General features: G+C 37.9%; 1 protein-coding gene across 1 annotated transcript in view; it reads right to left on the minus strand.

Annotated features, from left to right (window-relative positions):
- Positions 1-21,517, minus strand: part of EFHC2 (EF-hand domain containing 2) — a gene marked incomplete at its 3' end in the record, with an annotated part of 139,345 nt that overhangs the window by 48,522 nt on the left and 69,306 nt on the right. Inside the window, exons 9-11 of the mRNA XM_084870884.1 lie at positions 17,653-17,795; positions 15,404-15,600; positions 12,057-12,187 (exon numbers count right to left, since the gene is read on the minus strand). Of these exons, the coding sequence (XP_084727010.1) occupies positions 12,057-12,187; positions 15,404-15,600; positions 17,653-17,795 (471 nt within the window). The remainder of the gene's footprint in view (positions 1-12,056; positions 12,188-15,403; positions 15,601-17,652; positions 17,796-21,517) is intronic.

The following is a 21,517-nucleotide window of genomic DNA, read 5'->3' on the forward strand; positions in this document are numbered from 1 at the left end:
TGCAAGATCTGCTCTCTGAAAGCTATAAAATATTTCTGCGACAAATTAATTCCCAAATAAATGAAGAGATATCAGAAGAGTCAATACTGTTGACAAATTTATCTATAGATTCAATGCAACTGTTATCAAAATCCTAGTCGGGTTTGCTGTAGAAATTGACAGGCTAATTCCAAATTTCAAAAGAAATACCAGTATAGCAAATTTAACTTTTAAAAAGAATATAAAGCTGGAGGACTAACATTACCTGATTTGAAGACTTATTGTAAAGATATAGCAATCAAGAAAATGTGGTATCAGTTATAAGATAGACAAATAGGTCAATGGAGCAGAATAGAGTCCAGAATGGGCCCATTCATATATGGACAACTGATTTTCAACAGTTCAAAGGCAGTTCAGTGGAAAAAGCATAGGTTTTTTTTTTTCCAACAAGAGGTGCAGAAAAAGTTACATATCTACATGTAAACAAACAGAACTTTAACTCATATCTTACACCACGAACAAAAAATTAACTCAAGATATGTACACAGATAATTTAATAAAAATAAATAAATAAATAAAATAAAAACAAAAAAAATAACTCAAGGTGGATCATAGATCTGAATGTAAAACCTAAAACTATAATGCCTCAAGTAGAAAGCCTCTGTGACCTTGAATTAGTTAAATATTCCTTAGATACAAGACTAAAAGCATGATCCACAAAAACAAAAACTAATAAATTTGACTTAATCCAAATTTAAAGCTTTTACTCTTCAAAAACCCTTTTAAGGAAATAAAATCACAAGCCACTTACAAACATTAAATATTTGGCAATCATCTATCTGATGAGAATTTGTATCCAGAATATATAAAGAATTCTCACACTCAGAAACAACAAAATAACTCAAAAAATGGGCAAAGGACTTGAACAGAAGGTTCATCAAAGAAGATTTATAGATGGCAAATAAGCTCATGAAAAACCACAATGAGAAACTACTACACATCTATTAGAATGTCTAAAATTAAACTCATAGACTGTACCAAGAGTAATAAGAAAGCATGTGGAGGAGCTAAAATTCTCAAAGACTCTTGGTAAAAATGAAAAATGATACAATTGCTTTAAAAAAGCATTTGAGAAGTGAAAAGCTGATTGAAATATCAACAACTCTTCTTAGATCCATCAAAGTGAGGCCTAACCACTACCCCAAAATTAAAAAGGCAGAGAGGCGGATACAGAGAATCGTGACTTACAAGAGCAGAAACCTAGAAGCAGAAATCTCCATGGGAACTGGAGTAGAAAAATCTGAGCTGTAACTGACAAAATTCTGGAGGCTCAGTGTAGACAAAGTTAAGAGATAAAAACTCCAGGGGAAGGTAGTCATCATGGGGACCCCATACTTGTCAGTTTTATCTCCAGAAACTCAATCGGGTTCTCACAGAGAATATTGAAGAAAAGTCCCCTCTGGCTTCTGGCACAGAGAGGCAGAAAGTAACTATTTTGAAGTATGGCAGAACACCCAGTCCGAGTGGCTCAGTGGTTGAGGGTCGACCTATGAACCAGGAGGTCACAATTCAATTCTCAGTCAAGGAACATGCCAGGGATGCAGGCTAGATCCCTAGTGAGGGGCATGCAAGAGGCAGCCGATCACTGATTCTCTCTCATCATTGATGTTTCCATCTCTCTCTCCCTCTCCCTTCCTCTCTGAAATCAAAAAAAATGTATATTTTAAAAAATATGCCAGAACATTCTGTTCTTAACAAGGGCTGCTCTCAAGACTCAGCAAATGTACACTTAAGGTTTGTGCATTTTATTGGACAGTAATTTTACATTAAAAAAGTAAATAAATGGTAAGCATGCTGAAGTACTGAGAGGAAAATAACTGATGACTATGCTTCTCTTCAAAATGGACCAAAGTTAAGATGAATGAATGGATGGGATGTGTCTTCTGCAAATTGGAGGAATTTATCAGTGGAGAGATGTATGAATGGAGGTATGCCAAACACAGGCACACCTCATTTTACCATGCTTCACTGTATTGCACTTTGCAAATATTGCATTCTTTTCAAAATTGAAGGTTTTTAAAAACTGCATCAAGCAAATCTATTGGAGACATTTTTCCAACAACATCGGCACATTTTGTGTCTCTGTGTCACATTTTGGTAATTCTCACAATATTTCAAAATTTTCCATTATTATATTTGTTATGATGATCTGTGATCAGTGAACTCTGATGTCACTATTGTAATCATTTTGGGGGAACCACACACCGCATGCATATAATATGGTGAACTTATTAAATATTGTGTGTTTTCCTATTGCTCCTCTAGCCAGCCATTCCCTCATATCTCCCTCTGTCTCTCTCTCCCCCTCTTCCCCCTACCCCCTCCTCCCCCTATCCCTCCCCCCACTTCTCCCTCCCCTTCCCCCAACCTCCCCCTCCCCCCTCCTTTCTTCCCCTTCCCCTCCCTCCTCCCCCTCCCCTCTCTTTTTCTCTCTCTCTCTCCTAGGACCTCCCTATTCCCTGAGACACAACAATATTGAAATTAGGCTAATTAAGAACTACAATGACCTCTAAGTGTATAAGTAAAAGGAAAATTCAAACATCTCTCACTTTAAATCAAAAGCTAGAAAACGATTAAGCTTAGTGAGCAAGGCACGTCTAAAGCCAAGACAGGTGGAACGCTAGGCCTCCTGTACCATACAGCCAAGTTGTGAATGCAAAGGAAAAGGTCTTGAAGGAAATTAAAAGTGCTGCTCCAGTGAGCATATGAATAAGAAAGCTTAACAGCCTTACTGCTGAAAGCTTAACAGCCTTATTGCTGATATGAATAAAGCTTTATTGGTTTGGATAGAAAATCAAACCAGCCATAACATTCTCCTAAGCTAAAGCCTAATCCAGAGCAAGGCTCTAACTCTTCAATTCCATGAAGGCTGAGAGAGGGGAAGAAGCTGCATAAGAAAAGTGTGATGCTAGCAGAGGTTGGTTCGTGAGGTTTAAGGAAAGAAGCTGTATCTATCATGAAAGTGCAATAATATTTCATAAACTTAGCTGATAAAGCAGTGGTGGGGTTTGAGAGAAATTGTTCATGAAAGAAAGAGGCTAATGATACAGCAAACATCACTGTTGTCTTATTTCAATAAACTGCCACAGCCACCCCAACCTTCAGCAATCACCAGCCTGATCAATAAGCAGCCATCAACATCAAGGTGAGACCCTCCAACAGCAAAAAATATTATGACTCTCTGAAGGCTTAGGTGATGGTTAGCATCTTTTTAGCTATAAAGTATTTTTAACTAAGGTATATACAGTACACAGTTTTTTAGAGATAATATTACCACGCTACATTATAGTACAAACATAACTTTTATTTGCACTGGGAAACCAAAATATTTGTGTGACTGGCTTTATTGCAACATTGGCTTTATTGCAGTGACCTAAAACAAACCCATAATATCTCCGAGGTATGCCTAAATGGTAAAATATTAATGATACAATCTAAGTGATGGGCTTGAGTGTTCATTGCTCAATCCTATCAAATTTTCTGAATGTTTTAAATTTTTCATGAAATGCTGGGGGGAAATGAATGGATAAGACTTTGTTGCTAATTTGATGAAAATTATCAGAACTATTTCATCCCCAAATTTATTTTTAAAGACCTCGAATTTTATAATGTTAAGATAAAATATTGTGGGCCATAGGATAATAATTTTAATAAACAGACTGAAGTTATTTGATTCTAACCAATAATTAGAGGAGAGCTTCAAGTGAAACAGCTGCTCTATGATTCTAAGACTCTTGACTTTTGCTCAGAACATTCTGCCAGCATTTGCCATTAGCTCTTTCTGGAAACTGAAGCAAGAAATAAAAAATAAAAAAATGTTCAGTGCTCTTTGCCCAGGCTTTTTGGTTTTATTTGTTTGAGTTTTGTTTGTTTTTATCTTTTTATTTTTTAACAATTGCTTCATTGTTAAAAAAAAATCAAAGAATGAGGCATACTCCATTAACAGCCTGGCATGTAGCCTGCTAGGATATCTTCAAAGGATACGCAATCCTTGAAATATTTAAATAAATATACATGCACATATAACCTTTAGATTTTAGGCATAAATAGGATCATATTATACAGACTCTTGAATTTTGCTTTATCTACAAAACAGCATGACATATATATGGTAGCCATCAGTGCTATTCACCAACATCTGGTTTCCCTCTTTCTTCTGAGCATATGGATGGGGCTATGTGACTAGTACTCGTCAATGAATTAAGAGAATAAATGATATGTATTTCTTCTCAGCTAATAACTTGTTGAGCTCAACTCTCCAAAGTTCTCCTCCTTCTCTGGCAGAGTGATCAGTACATTCAAGGTAGTGGCTGTGCCATCAGCTTCAGTCCCTGAGTAGATATTATGAAAAATAATCCCTGACAAGAACAATGGATATAGAGAGTAAGCAAGAAATAATCATTTGTTTATTGAATTCCCTGAGATTGAGGTTTAGTTATGATTGCAGCATTACCTATTCAATCTTGACTAATATATTGAACATTTCCTTCGAGTATGCATATTTGGTTTCTCTCATTCTTTCTCAGGGCTAAATAGCACTGCCTTAAAGTAATGCAACAGAATGTGTCTAACTATTCCCCTATTATTTGGTATTTGATTTTCCCCCCAAATCTTTGTTATTACAATGTTTGTTGCAATAACTATTATTGTGTGTGCACAAACTCAAACATCTATTACAATGCATTTTTCAATCTTTCTCTGAATAAAAGTGAAATTAACAGGTAGATGGGTTAAATATTAGACATGATGCTGCCATTTGTCCTCCAAAATGTTGAACCAAGTTAAATTCCTATCAATAGAAAGTGAGCATACCTGTTATCCCACTTGCTCACCTGCAGACATTTATGTTATTCTTTTTAAATGTTGCCAATATAATATTCCAAGAAGATTATATTTCATTGTTATTCAGCTTGTACCATTATTAGGCTTCATTTTATAGGTTTAGAAGTTATTTGTATTTCTTCTGAGAATTGTCTATTCCTGTCCCTAACACATTTTTGTAGGTTGATTTTATAGGAGTTTTTCATAATTCTTAAATGTTAATCCCTAGGTTCTTACAGTGTCTACAAATATTTTCTCTCAGTCTATCACTTATCTTTAAGTTTTTTATGGTATCTTTTTCTACAGAGAAATTCAAAATTTTCCTGTAGTCAATACAGTAAACTTTTTCTTTATGGTGTTTTGAAGCTGTGCCTTACCATAACATAAAAGTATATTCAGTGTTTTCTAATCAATTGTAACTAAAACCTTTATTAAAAATCCATTCTTTCTCCACTGATGAAAAGTTTTATATATATATATATATATATATATATATATATATATATATCTTATAATAAAGTCAATAAAATGGGTCTTTTATGGACTTCATCCCTAGTCCACTGATATTTTGGTTTATTTCTCTAATAGTGCATTTTGGTATTTTCAAATATCTATAAACAATATAAATTCTAGTGCCTAAACTTCAATATTCTTCTTTTTCAACATTTCTCAACCCCTTATTTTTCTTGGGGAACCAAAAGGGGACATATGTAATACTTTCAACAATAAAGATTTAAAAATATAATAACCAGTAAAAAAAAAAAAAAAAAAAAAACTCAATGAGCCAATTTCTCTTCCCCTAAACCCACAAAACCAAATCAAATCTAACAGCAATAAGAAAAACTCACACTGTAATTCAGATTGGAACTGCTTCAAATCTACAGTAATTTGGGCAGATTAAAATTTTTGCAATAGTGTCTTCCCATTCAGATATATATATATATATAAAAGTTTGAAATTGTATTCATTTTAGTCTTACACATTTCTTGTCCAATTTATTGCCAGGTATTACATTATTTTTTATTGCTACAGTGAATAGTATCCTCCATTACATAACATTTCCTAACTGGTCACTATTGCTTTTTGGTTGTTTTCTTGCATTTAGCTACCTTCCTGAATACTTTTAATAGTTCTAATCATTTTTAAATGAAGTCTTTTGGATTTTTAGATATGCAATCATATTCTGGTTCTAATTTAAAAAGCAGTCTTCAGTTCTATTTTGGGCCCTTTAATCGGTGATTCCTAAATGCCTATTTCCACTATACCTGCAGGTAAGAAAATAATGGGATTTTACGGCTGGAAGGAACCTTATAATGATCTAATCCAAGGGTTACCTAGTCAAGTACCTCCTAGGATATGCAGGTAAAAAACTGGGAGAAGAGATAAGACAATGAGGAATTGTATAGACTGAGAAAAATACAGAGAACAGGCTCTGTCTGAGTTGGGCAGCTGCCACTCACCCCCAACCGGGTGCTGCCACAGGAAAATGTAGGCTCAGATTCTACTTTTCAAGAGGTGCCAGGTATATAGATTTTTACATTTAAACTCCTAATTTTAAAAACATTAAACAAACGCCAAACAAAATACAATTGTCAGCTTTCAATTCAGGAACTTGAATCTAACCTAAAACTTTCATTTAGGCAATTTATACTCAGAAAGGTATATCAGAGATTGCCAAAGGAACAGATTGTAGGAGAGGGCTTTTTTATTTTAACTGCTTGGTGGATCAGACCAGTATCTGCAAAGTGCTAAACTAGGCAAATATTTTATTTTATTTGGTTACAAACAAGGACTTTAGTCCCCTATATTGACATTTTATTTTCCCTGTTTGTCTCATCTTGGCTTAGATTTGCTATAGTGGTAAACAAAGAGGGTACGTTTTAAATCATTCTTCTACGGTATTTTCAGGGAAATTCTCACATTATGTTCCCCATTACCCCAACGTGAAAGTCAGAGCTCAATTTCCCAGCCTTCCTTGCAGTTGAACACATGCAGGTGACTCAAGCTCCACCAATGAGAGACGCTTACAGGAGACTTTAACTTGGAATGGATTAACAGACAAAACCAGCTAGGTGTGGGCCACGTTTGCTGTCAGAACGGTCCAGCTCTCTGGAGTGGCAAAGGACTCAAGGTTGCCAAAAGTAGTGGTAGTAATGGCTGCAGTAAAATTGAGCCCTTGGCAACAGTGCAAATGTAGCAATGAGTCGTGGGTGGTGCAATGCTAACAGAGGCCATTTTCTCATCAGACAAGTTCTACAGCCCAGTCTGGGCACTGTTCCTAGAATTTAGCCTCAAGCTTATTTCTCCAGCTTTTCCAAAGATACTATGAACTATCCAGGATCCTTTTAATAAATTTGTTTTCTGCTTAACTAGCCAGAGAGGATCCTGCTTTTTAAAACTAAGCTCTCACCAATACAAACACCATCAGGCAGAGACAGAATCAAGTCTAAGATCTCGGTCTTTTTTATTCCCAGGCCAGCATTCTTTTTATGATATCATACTATTTATATGTAATGCTTTTAGGAAAGTTCAAAATATTGGGGTTTTTTTAATTATGCTGAAGCTCCCATCTCAAAGATATGCTATGAACTCTATCAAAATATCTATATGCTTCTTGATGAGAGTAGATGGTTGAGTGCTTTTGGATTTTTTTTCTTTGTCTCTGCTTTTATTCATATAGATTAATAGACTAGTGGCTTCCTTAAAAGATTTTAGATAGCTTACAATGAAAACACCAATAATAATGTACACAGAGTTGTTCAAATAAAGATAGAGAAAACCACATAAAAGAAGAGATAATTGTCTTAGATAAAGCAGGATGAGATCATTACAATGTTCTAAGCAGTAAATTTACAATGTTCTTCCTTGAAGCAAAGGACAGTAATTGGGTGGATTATAGTAATGTTTCCCAACATTGGTCCACCAACAATGATGTTTATTTTCCACCTCACTGGCCTCCAAGTTTTTAAGGAGTTTCTTCCAACCTCACTTATTAAATAATGTTTTCAATGACCTCAGCATGGGTAAATACTAACTAATTGAAATACCAAAAACAGAACATAGATTCCTAGTACTATTTTCAGTGACACCAAATTGCAACTATTGATAAAAGGGGTTGATTTCTAGTGTGCTAAAATAAGAACTTTGCATACAGTATCAAATGTATTCATCACAACAGCTATATGTCATAGGTATTATTATCCTCATTTTACAGGTGAGAACACTGTTGAGCAAGTTACTCAAAGCCAACAAGCTGCCGAAACCAGTTTGGCTCAGTGGATAGAGCGTCGGTCTGCGGACTGAAAGGTCCGGGTTCGATTCCGGTCAGGGGCATGTATGTTGGCTGCGGGCACATCCCCCAGTAGGGGGTGTGCAAGAGGCAGCTGGTCGATGTTTCTCTCTCATCAACGTTTCTAGCTCTCTATCTCTCTCCCTTCCTCTGTGTAAAAAATCAATAAAATATATATTAAAAAAAAAAAAAAGCCAACAAGCTGACAAATGACAGAGCTGAGATTTGGATTTAGTTCTGCAAGTCCAAAATCAGATGGATTTATGTTATGCTACTTCGCTCAGCATAAATTTTAGTTTTACAAGAGAAAATTTTCTTGAGGCTCTAAATCTTCGGAATTTATTACATAAATATTCAAAGGAAAACTCCTGACCCTGCCATAGATAATGGGGATCTGAGGAAGAACTGTGTGATAACTCACTATACTGAGTGGCCAGATTATTATGATCTCTGAACGCATAATAATCTGGCCACTCAGTTTTGTGTGTATCTGTGTGTGTGTGTGTGTGTGTGTGTGTGTGTGTGTGTGTGTGTTAGAGGCCAGATGCATGAATTCATGCATAAGTGGGATCCAGCCAGCCTGTCCAGGGGAGGGAACATGGGTGGTTGGCCCGCCTGCCTTCTGGTCAAACTCCTGGTCGAGGGGACAATTTGCATATTAGCCTTTTATTCTATAGGATATATACTGAGTGGCCAGATTATTATGCATTCAGAGATAATAATCATCTGGCCACTCAGTGTATTCACTAAGGCCTGGGACACAATACTGAAGGTATCTGGGAAAAACACAAGACAAGGGTGAACTGGGCATGGACCCTGCCCTCTGAGAGCTCTACCCAGGTGGGGAGAAGAGGTGAGCACCAGCAAACCAAAGTACACACAAGCTACATGGGGTGGCTGTTATCTTTGATAAATAGATCAAGGCTCATGGAGGTGGCCAGAGGGAGGGACTGGCCACATCATCCTTGGCATGGGGCCCTACCTGCTGCTGCTACTGTCTGTGGTTCAGAATCCTGGGCCCACAATGGGAAGCCTTGCCCTGCCCGTGTTCCCAATTGCCCAGCCCTGACAAGCCTAGTCTCTGCCTGGCTCCCTGCTGAAATCTGCCCATCAGGTATCCAAGACTCAGAGAAAGACTCTGCATTTTTGGATAACAATCGGCAGCTCTAATACACGTCAATCTCAAAGACCAAAAAAAATGGTCCCAAATAGGTACAGCCTAGAGGCAGAACTAGTGACCGCCACAAAGCAGAAGAAAAGCATGCCCTCCCCAAACTGCCTTCTTTTCCCTAGTCCCTGCATTCTCTCAAGTCAATTTTGAGGCAAATATCTCAGGAAAGCCATTCATTAATCCAATAATCCATTATCAACCCTGGCACCTTAGACAGAGGAACTTTTTTAGCTCCTACTCTCAAGGTTTTCCCTAAGACGATGTGAAAATCTCTGAGAAGAAGAAAAATGCCCAGGGCTTGAACCTCTGCCCAGAGCAGCAGCTCCAATCTTTGAGTCCTCAGGTGTATATTGAGGGTGCCAGGTATGTCATCAGGGGAGAGTCACAGCCACAGAGATGGGGTCCAGAGGCCTGTACCACAATGCTGCCTCTGTCTGCCTACACTACTATTTTAATGCAAGGATTTGTAAAGGGAACATTTTACAAGTGTACTTATGAACTTACACATTAAGAGTTTCAGAATGTCAATGCCTACGAGGGATCTCAGACAAAAGAATGAGGTGCAGGTAGGTAGTGAGTTGCCCATGTCACTTGGCTTATGAAGCTGAGGCCAAGCTCTCCCTGACTCCCCTACAGTCAGAGACAGATTGCTCTTCCCCAGTGCAAAGTAATCAATTATTTACTTGTTTGCTGCAAACTGCAGGCTAAATGCTCCTTGAGAAATAAGACCATTTGTTAAATTATTCAACAAACATCTATTGTATTTGGCAGGAACCAATTGTGGAAGCAGAGAAGTAAACAAATAACTCAGCAGGGGCTACCAATGGATAGTAGATGAAGAGCACTTAGCATGATGTTTGGCCCAACGTAAGTATTCAATAAATGGTGACGTCTACAAAAGCATTGTTCTAGTGAGATGGAAATAAGGAGAGAGGTAAAGGCAAAGGCTTAGAACCAGGAAAGTCCTTGATGTGTTTGAGAAACTGAGTGACAGCCAAGAAGGCCAGAGAACAGTGCTGGAGAAAAAGAAGTGATGACACCAGAAATGTAAACAAGAGAATCACATCACTCAAAACCCTGCCAGCTGCAGTAAAATGTTTGGATCTTATTATAGGCACAATGGCAAGCTACTGAAGGGTTTTTCAAGCCAGGCACAACCTGATCTAATTTTCATCTTAAGGAATTTCTGGCCAGGAGAGGGCCTAGAGATCATGAGCTGGTTCTTTCTGAGCATACATCCCTTGAGGCTATCCTCCAACCAGTGTGGTGATCCTTTATTCCACCCTCAATTAGGGTCAGGACTCCATCTGTGGAGCAACTTTTCCTCCTTGCATCTCCTGCCTGGCCTAAGTGATTCCCCCAAAGTCCCATAAACTCACTAAAGTATTTCCAATAGACTTTGCTAGAGGGTTGGGAGAATGGATGCTTTCATAAAAGGATACAAAATAATAAAAGAAAACCATTCCCTCATTTCTGATGGAAACTTTTCTCCTCCACTGCTTGCCATTAGTCTATGGCCTGAGCAATTATCTTTGTTCTCTATTCTGTCTCCATTTATTTTGCAAAAGTCCATGAACATGTGTACTACTCTGAGCAGTAACAAAGAACTATAAATTCTTATTGATCCCAGAAGGTTGGGAATTCTAAACAATAAAAATATGTCCTCTGACTGTTACTCTCAAAAGAACATTTTAGAAAAACAAAAGAGCTTTGTTAAAAGAACAAATGAGCTTTTGGGACACTTGGGGCCTCATGGTGGGCTCAGGTCACCAGCTTTTGATGCAAGAGGTGACTTCAGGCTCAAAGTTGGAGAGACCTCCCTGCCACCCTTTCCTGGGCTCACTTCCTCATTTCTCAGTTCACATCTTGACTGCATCAAGCCCAGTTTCCTATACAGCTTTCAGCCACAATTGTTTTCAGGAGCCAGAATTCTCAGCCTAAAGAGAAAGTCCCCTTTGTCCTCCACCCATGATTTAATTTACATTCTCCTGAACACTCCATTCACTTTGTTTTCAGACTAAGGGAAGTCTCACAATTCTACTAGACCCTGAATTTGAATTTCCCTGTGTTTCCACTGTTTGGAAATGAGCCTAGGTCAGCCACTGAACAGTCCCTTCAGCATTCAGCTGTACCTTAGAGAAATCTTTACTGTTCATGATGCCTTATAATATTTCTATAATTACTGTCATATATCTTCCTCAATTTCTAGATTCTTTATTGCTTTCAAAATACATAGATGTGTGTGAACATTCATACACACAGTGATATGCATAGTATAACTTTTTCTCTAATAATCAGTAAAGTTTCCACTCTCTTTTCCAATTGGATGTCATTCCTAGGGATATGTCCCTCCTTTGTTGCCCAGCTTTTGGAGAGATGCATTTAGCTTCCTTTATTTTGCCTTTCTCCCTGAGATGCACCCTTCCTGGCATTCCTCTGATCCTTCAACATCATGATTCACAAGACAATGTGATCAAATGACTTTCTATATTTTGTCTCTCTGTTCTCACCTATAAACTTCTTTATATGTAAATGCATTCGAATTTACTAGAAATGAGCGAAACTTGACCACACAGTAATATAAATGCAAAGAATTGTCAATTTCTTAAAAAAAAAAATTTAAAAAAAAGCAAGCATGCCGTATTAATTAGGGAACACCAGGGAAGAAATTTTTCTTTCTGTTCTTTGAACAATCTTGAAGGAAAAACAGATTATTGCTAGCAGAGTATGGCTTACCTGAACGTATTATAATCCACCGTCTTTGTGAGATTACAATCAACAGCCCTAAATACCTGCTTGATCTCTCTGGCTTTTGATTTTTCATCTTTCAGCATTTGTAGGGCACATTCAAGGTTGCTATGAGGAAACTGGAAGGGAGAAAAGAAAGAATAGATATTTAAATATTCCTGAGACATAGGCAGCCCAATCTTTCTGATGGCATGAAAAAAAGACTTCACACTGTGAATCTGAAGTTAGCTGGGCATGTCTTTCCATAGAGATCAACACAGAGAAGACATGACTATATGTTTACCTCTTCAGTTAAGGCTTTGGGACTAAGAGTGAGCTGGAGGTATGGCAGGCCACAGGAATCAGAAAACAACAGCTACTTCTTTCTTAGCCTCCTCCCTTTACCCTTAGACATTAGCTTAGTATGTTGGAAGACCATAATGGAGAGAATAGGGATTCAAAATTGGATAAGAGGACCCCCATTTTCTCCATATCTTCAGAGTGGGCCCCCGAAACTGCTGGCCAGCACACAATGCACTTAACAGAACAAGGCTGGGTATTAGAGGCACATACACACTGAAATCCCCTTTCATTCGTTCTCCAGGCATCCCCCAGTTTCTGCCTCCTACTCTGTGATTCAGTTTTGACTCTGTAAGAGTACTCCTTGGTCAATGCAGTGAAGCATAAGGTTGTAACTAATTACAGCTAAGAGCTAAAATATTAGAAGACTAAATATGAGAGTAATGTGGAAGATAATTTATATAAAGTCCTCCCTCTTCCACCTGAGGGTTTGGCACTTATTGCAGCCCGCCATTCCCTCCTTGCTTTACATTTCCTTTCATCTCTCTCCATGATAGGATCCATGTGCTCTTTTGAAAAGACTCCTCAGACTGATATTAAGGAGTATATTTATCTTTCTCTGCTTAGAATATCCTTGATAAGGGCAGTTTTAAAATGAGGTTTTCACTTGGGATGCTCATACCAGATGTCCAACCCTGATTTTATCTTTTTGAAAAGAGAAAAGCCATTTATGTCTATATTATATATATATATATATATATATATATATATATATATATATAATTTCTTATATATATATGCATTTTTATTGACTGTAATTAAAAATAAATTTTAAAAACATATATATACATATATATTCATTATATATATATAGTTGACCCTTGAACAACATGGGTTTGAATTGCATGGGTCCACTTCTACCTGGATTTTTAAAGGTAAATTATGTAAATGTATTTTCTCTTCCTTATGGTTTCCTTAATAGCATTTTCTTTTCTCTAGATTACTTATTATAAGAACATACTATATAATACATATAACATACAAATATGTTTATGGACTGTTTGTGTTATCGATTGGTAAAACTTCCAGTCAATATTAGGCTATTAGTTGTTAAGTTTTGGGGAAATCAAAAGTTATGTGCATATTTTTAACTGTGTGTGGGAGGATCAGCACCCCTAACCCCTGTGTGGTTCAAGGGTCAACTGTATTTTATAGAAAGGTGTAGGCTTGCATAGTGTTCGAATATCGAACTCTAATTTACAATAGATAGTAAATTATACATTGACTGAGCTTGCTATGGGCCAGAAAGTGTTAAGCACTTCACACACATTATGGTATCTAATCTTCATAGGAAGTCTATAAAAGAGACACTGGCCCTAGCCGGTTTTGCTCAATGGATAGAGCATCTGCCCATGGACTGAAGGGTCCCGGGTACTATTCCAGTCAAGAACACATACTTCAGTTGCAGGCTTCATCCCTTACCCTGGTCAGGGCCTATGCAAGAGGCAAACAATCTATGTGTCTCTTTCACCCTAATGCTTCTCTCTCTATCCCTCTCCCCTTCCTTCCACTCTTTCTAAAAATCAATGAAAAAATGTTCTCAGGTGAGCATGGAGAGAGAGAGATTTTGCTACTCCCATTTCAAAGATGAGGAGAGTGAAGCTCATGAAAGTTATATGTCTAAAGGCCAAGACAAGCCTACTGGTCTCCAAACATCTGACTGCTCAATTACAGAGCTTCTCACATGAATTCAGTGCTTTTAAAAAGATACTGGTTTGCAGTTTAACAACAACCCGAATTCTTAACACTTAAATGGGAAGACAGTGTGAGAGCCCTGGAGACTGTACAGAGAAGAGCATTGTTAGGTCATAGCCCTCAGGTGCTGTACCTTCAAGATTGGTTCAGTGCTCCTACTGAGGCTACACTCTTCCCAGGCTGTTCCCACCAATGACTGAGCAGGATGGGGGCACCAGAGCTAGGCCATCCTGCCTGACATGGGACTTTTCTAATGGGCAGTCTTTACTCTTGGCTCCCCATTGATCTAGAATTCTCAAAGCTTTGTTATGTTTGAGGCTCTTCCTGACCCATTCTCCTTCCTTCCTTCTCCTTTCTCGGAGTTCAGACCTCTGAAGGCTCTCCCTGCCTACTCATTTCCTTTACCTTTATCCTTTATACAAATTTATTCTAATACATCTCTTACACGTCTAAATCTGTCTTGGCATCTGCTTCTCAAAGGACCCAAACGAATATGGATGATATGCTACACACAGAGAAACTGATCTTAGCAACTTGCCCCTGAGCATTTTATATAGAAGTGAAACAAAATTGGCAGACTTTTCAAATAAATTGTTTCTAGATAGATTTTTCGATATTAGGAAATGATCCTTAAATATAAGTGTTTGTTTTGCATGCCAAACTAGTCCACACTTAAAATCAAGATTTTGTCAACATGTTATTTTTACTGCAGAGCACTGCCTAATAGTACTTTTAATAACAGTATCCCATCTGCCATCTCATCCCAAATGAAAAAACTCTTTGAGCTCACTGTTGCCAATTTGTCCTTGAACTCTAATTTAGGCCTCAGGTGGCTCCTGTTATGGGAAGCTGCAACCCCAGCAACTATTGGATTCCCAGGGGATTCTGTTTGTTCAGGTCTTAGCCTTCCCTCTAGGCCTGTGCCAATTAACTGGGACAACACAGTGTGTGGCACCACATTTTCTTTCTTTCCTATAGTTGCCGGATTTCTTTCTGAAAACATTGTTGGCGTCAGCAGAAAACTCAGGAAACTTGATTCAACCCTGGGCCTGCCTCCTGCCTGCGCCTGGCATCTGCGATGCTGGGCAGCAAAGGACCCAGCATGTAAACAGAGCAGACTGGGACCGGGCCTCTGTGACAGGACCTGTGGCCAAGTCACGCTGATCCATTATTCATGCCCACATGTGTGAATGCACAATGTAAAACGGGTGGCAAGATGGAGAAGAAAAGGCCTGGAGAAAGAAAAACACAGATTGCAGAGTGCTGACAGACAAGTGAAGAATTATACAAAGTAAAGTCACCCTATCTGAATTCTCCTCCATGTATTTTAAGGTGTACTCATCAGCATTGAGCAAAATAAACAGGTAGCCGTTCACGTTCAGTCTGGCTCCAATGTACAGCTCCTCGGGCTGGATATATTCTGATAGTTCACTTTTAAAAATTTCTTGTCCAGGCCTCTTCACTCGTAGTCTTTTCAAGAACAGTCCACCAGTATACCCTGCAGAAAAAGAGAAAAGTTAGAGTAGGCTTTATTCTCAAAAGAACCACACAACTTGCCTTTGGAGTTTCTTGGTGCTCAAACACAGACCATACAACTTAGCTGTGAATTCATAGTGCCTGTTATTCTCAGACTGAAAGGAAGAATGGGAAAGTAGGTGAAGAAATGAGGCTCCCTAGGTAAGAATATAAAGAAACAAGTGGCGTGTTATTCCAGCCCTTTCTTTCCTGTCTTTCTTCCTTCCCAACCCAAACATTTAAATAAACACTTATCAGTAGCAAGTCCCAACTATATGCCAGCAGCATACTGAGAATTGAGACATCAGAAAGATAATAATTTTAGTGCTTATTTGAATAAAACCAGGAGGAAAATTCCTTTATTGAGCTTATTTCCATTCATTTGACTCAGATGATGTCTTACACCTATTCTGACATACAGATTAACATTTTTTTCTTGGGCAAAATATCTTTGCTTCTTTTATCAATGTCTCATACTTCTTGCTTTCCAGAAGTCTCCCTATTTCATCTGCTCCCTATGGCATTATTTGATTTTTGACTTCTTCAATAGCAGTGAACAGAGTTAGTTGAATATGAAACTCCAGTATCTTCTGATAGTGAACTGAAATCTTGAGACCTATGAATTAAATGAGACTAGACGAGTTTTTGGGGTCAGCTTTACCGCATGCCTCCTACCATATTCAGAAACCATAGGTGGTGGAAAGGCTAGGTTTTAGAGCCAAACAGAGCTAGAGTTCTATCCCGGCTTTTTCACTTGCTTGATGACCTCTGAACCTCTCTGAATTCTCATTCATAAAATGGGAATAACATTTCTGAGGCCATAAAAATGCACCTCATCAGCATTTCCCCTAATAAATCTCTTGCATATTTAATCCCACCTTGGGGTTTGCCTCTTAGAGGACAAAACTGAACCTCATAAAGTTCTTGTGAAGATAATAGTGGGTATTCAATCACAGCTGCTATTATTATTAGTAAGCTTACAGTTGACAATCAGCACCCTTTCTGTTTTACATATGCTTCAATTTGCTTGACCATATCTTCTCCATTCTAGAAGTATAAAGTTTGTTTTTTGACCTTTAAGAGCATGATTTATATTCACCCATATTTGATTTCATATTTCAAGATTTTATCCATTATTCAAATCATTGTAAAGCCTGACTTAATTATACAAATTATTCGTTATTTATTGGTGTGCTAAGTGACTCAAACCAGCTCATAAGGGTTGACTTTTCAACTACCATAGATTTTGCAAGCCAGTTGTTAAAATGGTGATTTCTTGAAATTGAAATTGGCCATGGTTGGCCATTGGCCATTTATACCAGGGAATTTGGAGAATGATACAAATTAGATCCTTTAACATTTTTTAGAGTGCCTACTAACTAGCACACCACTGATTATTCTACCCAAACCTGTGTCTTCAGCAGATAAAAATTTTAAACATGTGAGGAAAAAACAACAGAGCCGTGCATCTCCATCATTTAGTCAGCCACAGTCAATGGCTCTCCTCATTAATGGCCACCGTATAAGCACAATGTGTATAGGCATTCCATGGGCCTGAGTGCTAGAACCATGCCAACAGCCTCACCAAACAGAAAAACCAAAAGAAAATGGACTGTGAAGATTATACTGTATTTGTCTTATAATTAAGCAAAACATTTGTAAGCGGTGCTACTAAGAATACAGATTTCCTTTTTTCTTGCTGGCTGGCAGTGAAATTGGTGGCCGCCAGTCCATGATTTTAAAGCCCTTGTTTCCCACAGAGGTGTCTCCGAAGCCACAGAAGTGTGGGTAGTGTCCAAAAGGAGGCATCCCAAGTCCCCCAGTCCCAAGCCAACCAAAACTGGTCTTCTTTCACCATTTTATATGTCCAGTTTACCATCTAGAGATCTTTGTAAAATAAGCATTATTGGTTCAACAAAGTGAAAACCAGCATCTTAGATCATCTAGTATATAAAACCAGATCATATTTCCTAATTTTCAAAGTGAAGAGACAGTTAGTTATTCTAAGGAAATTGCTATGAGAGGTGTCTCTTACCTGAATTCCTCTCTATGGGTTCAAACACTGAAAGTGTGTTATTGCCAAGAAAATATGAAATAACAAACAGCCTATCCGCATCTTCACATTGGTGCTTAATCATTTTTGCAAAGAACCGGAGTGTATTGCTCTCGTTGCCATAGCTAAATGGAAGAGAAATAAGGGTTATGGCATTACACAAGTAATCTTGCATACATTATGTATATAAAATAAAACCTGCTGCCCTAGCTGGTTTGGCTCAGTGGATACAGTGTCAACCCATGGACTGAAGGGTCCCGGGTTCAATTCTGGTTAAGGGCACGTACCTCAGTTGCAGACTTTATCCCTGGCCCTGATTAGGACACGTGTGGGAAGCAACCAACAATTCATGTCTCTCATATTGATGCTTCTCTCTGTTTCTCCCCCTCCTTTCCATTCTCTCTAAAAATCAATGGAAAAGTATCCTCAGGTGATAATTAACAACAAATAATAATAATAAAAAAATAAAACCTGCAAAGGGTGTACTATAATTTTTTTCATTGAGTTATAATTGACATATAACATTATATTCATTTCATGTGTACAACATGATTTATTTATTTTGTAACTGGGAGTTTGTACCTTTTGACCCCTTCACCCTATGGTTTTAAGATAGCAGGCTAAATTCTCTGAAGTTGCAAAAGTTCAACCATCTTCTTACTAAGGTTTTAAATTTATATCCAGAGGAATTTCTCCATTTATTAAAATACGACTTATTCTTTAGATGTCCAGAGTAACACCTTGGGAAAATGTACCCAAAACAAATGCCATAAACACATTACTCAAACAAGCTGCATTAAACTGTTGTTCCCTACTCACAAAGCTAGTCAGAATGACAAAAATCATGTCAGCAAGAAGAATAGCACCTGACCTTATTCTTGAGCATGAGCATGGTGTCCTGGAGCCACATCCTCATTTCACCTCCCACTTTCTCATGTCCCTTCTTTTCTCTCTTTTAGACCAACACCTTCTCCTCCCTGAGTCATTCCCCCATTTCCTCAGCATCTCCCCAAATTCCTTTCAGGGAAAAATTACCTTTTCCCTTTCAAATGCTATATTAAATATCATTTCACTTACCACCCATATTGTGCATAGCTATTACAAATCTGTATTCTGGCTGCATCTTATGAACCACTGTCTACTGTAACAATTTTACATCATTTTTATCAAGTTGCTATACAATCCATATAGGTTGAAATTTTCACTTAAAATTCTATTCATGAATAGAATAATCTAGTAGACTGACGATGGAATCAAAGTCTAGGGTCAAAGTTCCAGAAGCTAATTGCCTTGTCATTGAAGAAATTAACGCATGATCTCTCAGCAGAAGCATGTCTATGGATATCAGCTAGTGAAATGTGGAATATGTAACACATCCTAAACCCTTCGGGAGGTTTCTGGTAATCAAAATAATTACTCCCAAGGTATCATAGAGTAAAATAAACCATGTACTTTGTCACTTCCCTGTCACAACTCTAAGCAGGGAGGTTTCAAGTTTTCCTAGGTTGAAACTCATTCCTTCCTTGTGGTCACAATGATTTACAAAAAAGAAAGAAAACAAAAAAAAATTCTAATTCGCAGAGCAGAAAGTGCGTTTCTCTGGCCCTTTCTCAGACTGTCCAAGGAAGCAGGAGTGCAAAAGCATGGCATCAAGATTTCCAGTTTGAGGCCTCATGTGAGATGGAAAGTAGCAGTTTGGAAGGCTATCCCAGGGCAGCCCAGATCTTCATTGCTGTTTTCTTGGTCCCTAGTTTCCCAGGCTTCAGATAGACCTCATCTAGTACATAATTGGATTTATAAGTAACAAACAGATTTGGTCCCCCTCTCTTATGCTATATGGTTATGAAAACACAAGTTTGGGATAATAACCATCCTGATGGGAAGTCCATCTGTCTCTTCTATCCCATCATTAAGAATTAGAAGGTTGAATGTTTATTCTATTTAATCACTTAGGCATCATTCCTTCTCGTACTGGACAAATATTGATTGAGTCCCTAGTATGTAGTCCCCACTGTTTGAACTCTGAGGGAAGCAGTAAAGCCAGTCTCTGCTCTCAAGGAACTCTTGTTCTAAGGGGAGATCACAATTACATTATCAAGCAATTGCCACACACTGAAATAAGTCTGTGGCAAAAACAAAAACAAAAACAAAAACAAAACAAAACAAAACAAAACAAAACAAAACACAAATCAGATGAATGCTAGAAGTCACACTTCTTCTGGATTTAGAAGCTACTTTAAGCCGAAACCGGTTTGGTTCAGTGGATAGAGCGTTGGCCTGCAGACTGAAAGGTCTCAGGTTCGATTCCGGTCAAGGGCATGTACCTTGGTTGCAGGCGGGGTGTGCAAGAGGCAGCTGATCGATGATTCTCTCTCGTCGATGTTTCTAACTCTCTATTCCTCTCTCTTCCTCTCTATAAAAAATCAATAAAATATATATAAAATAAATAAATAAATAAATAAATATTTTTTTCTTAAAGCTACTTCAACTAAAAATTAGCTGTGTGAGCTTGGGCAAATTATATAGCCTCTCTAAGCCTCCATTTCATCATGTAAAGAATGGGTACCTTATGAGGCTGTTTTGAAGATTAAATAAGATCACGTATTATAAAATAGTTAGCACATCATAACTACAAATTGCTTTTTATTAGTAGTGATATTAATATTATTATTATTATTATTATATTATTATTATTATTGGTGTGATCAGCAAAGCATTGTTAATAAACTGAGAACAAAGTAGCCTAGTGTAGCAAGAAACACATAATTCTGGTTATTCCAAGTCAGACTAGACAATCAGAGGACAACACAGTGAATTTTTATCCAGACAATGAATGTCTTCTTCCCATAAAAAGTGCCATATCCTTTCATTCAAAACTATTTCCTCCAATGACTCAAACCAAATCACCATTAACCTCATCCAACAATTAGTACCCAGTAAATTTTTACTAGCAATACATATAATCAGTATCTGCTATATACAATTGTATGTCTCAATTCAGTTTATTTATTTGCATTAAGAAACCGGTCTTTGTATGCTTTGTGAGATCATCTTTCTTAGGTTCTCACAGTTTTAAACCTTGGATTATTCAAACTGTATAAGTCTCCAGCTGAATGTGCCAGTTACTATGGAAACAAGGTCACTGTGTAGGAGGAGCTTGAGGGCAGTGTATTCTTGGCACAGATGGGTAGTGGACAGAAAGAAACAAAATTAGAGACATTTGTGTTTGTACCACCATCCTCTAGCCACAACAACATGACAAGAACATGGAATACTGTCTAGAGTCAATGCTCTGTGGGCAAGTTGCCACGGTGTAGACAGGAGGAGAGACTAAGGCAACTACCCAGAAAAAACTGTTTTTCCCTGGATTCCAAAGAAACACCCTGGATCACGTTTCATCTTGTTTACTTATAAGAAAATGTCCTTCTCCTTTTATAATAAGGATATTCTTTCTTCCTGCCTCCTTTGGGTAGCTGCCCTTAAAAAACAGCAGTTAGTGAAAAGTATCCATAAAAAACCCTGCCCTGCAACCCCACTGTAAACACTGCTGTCTGTAAGGTCGGAGGATAGCGTCCCTCTCAAAATCAGTATTTCTCAAACCCTAGTACCCGTCAGAACCCCTGAAGGGCTGGTTAAACACAATACCAGTCCCACCCTCAGGATTTCTGCCTCAGTAGGTTTTGGATGTGGCACAAGAATTAAACATTTCTAATAAGTATGGGTGCCATATTTTGAGAATCATATTTTCTAATACTGAAAACAAAACTCTCAAGTCCTCAAAAATAAAAGATCATTTCTTGAAAGACAAAGGACGTCATAGACAGCCAGTTAGACATTCTTCATAGCT

The sequence above is a fragment of the Pipistrellus hanaki genome, assembly GCF_964339955.1.
Source record: "Pipistrellus hanaki genome assembly, chromosome: X".
In the NCBI taxonomy this organism is placed as follows: domain Eukaryota; kingdom Metazoa; phylum Chordata; class Mammalia; order Chiroptera; family Vespertilionidae; genus Pipistrellus; species Pipistrellus hanaki.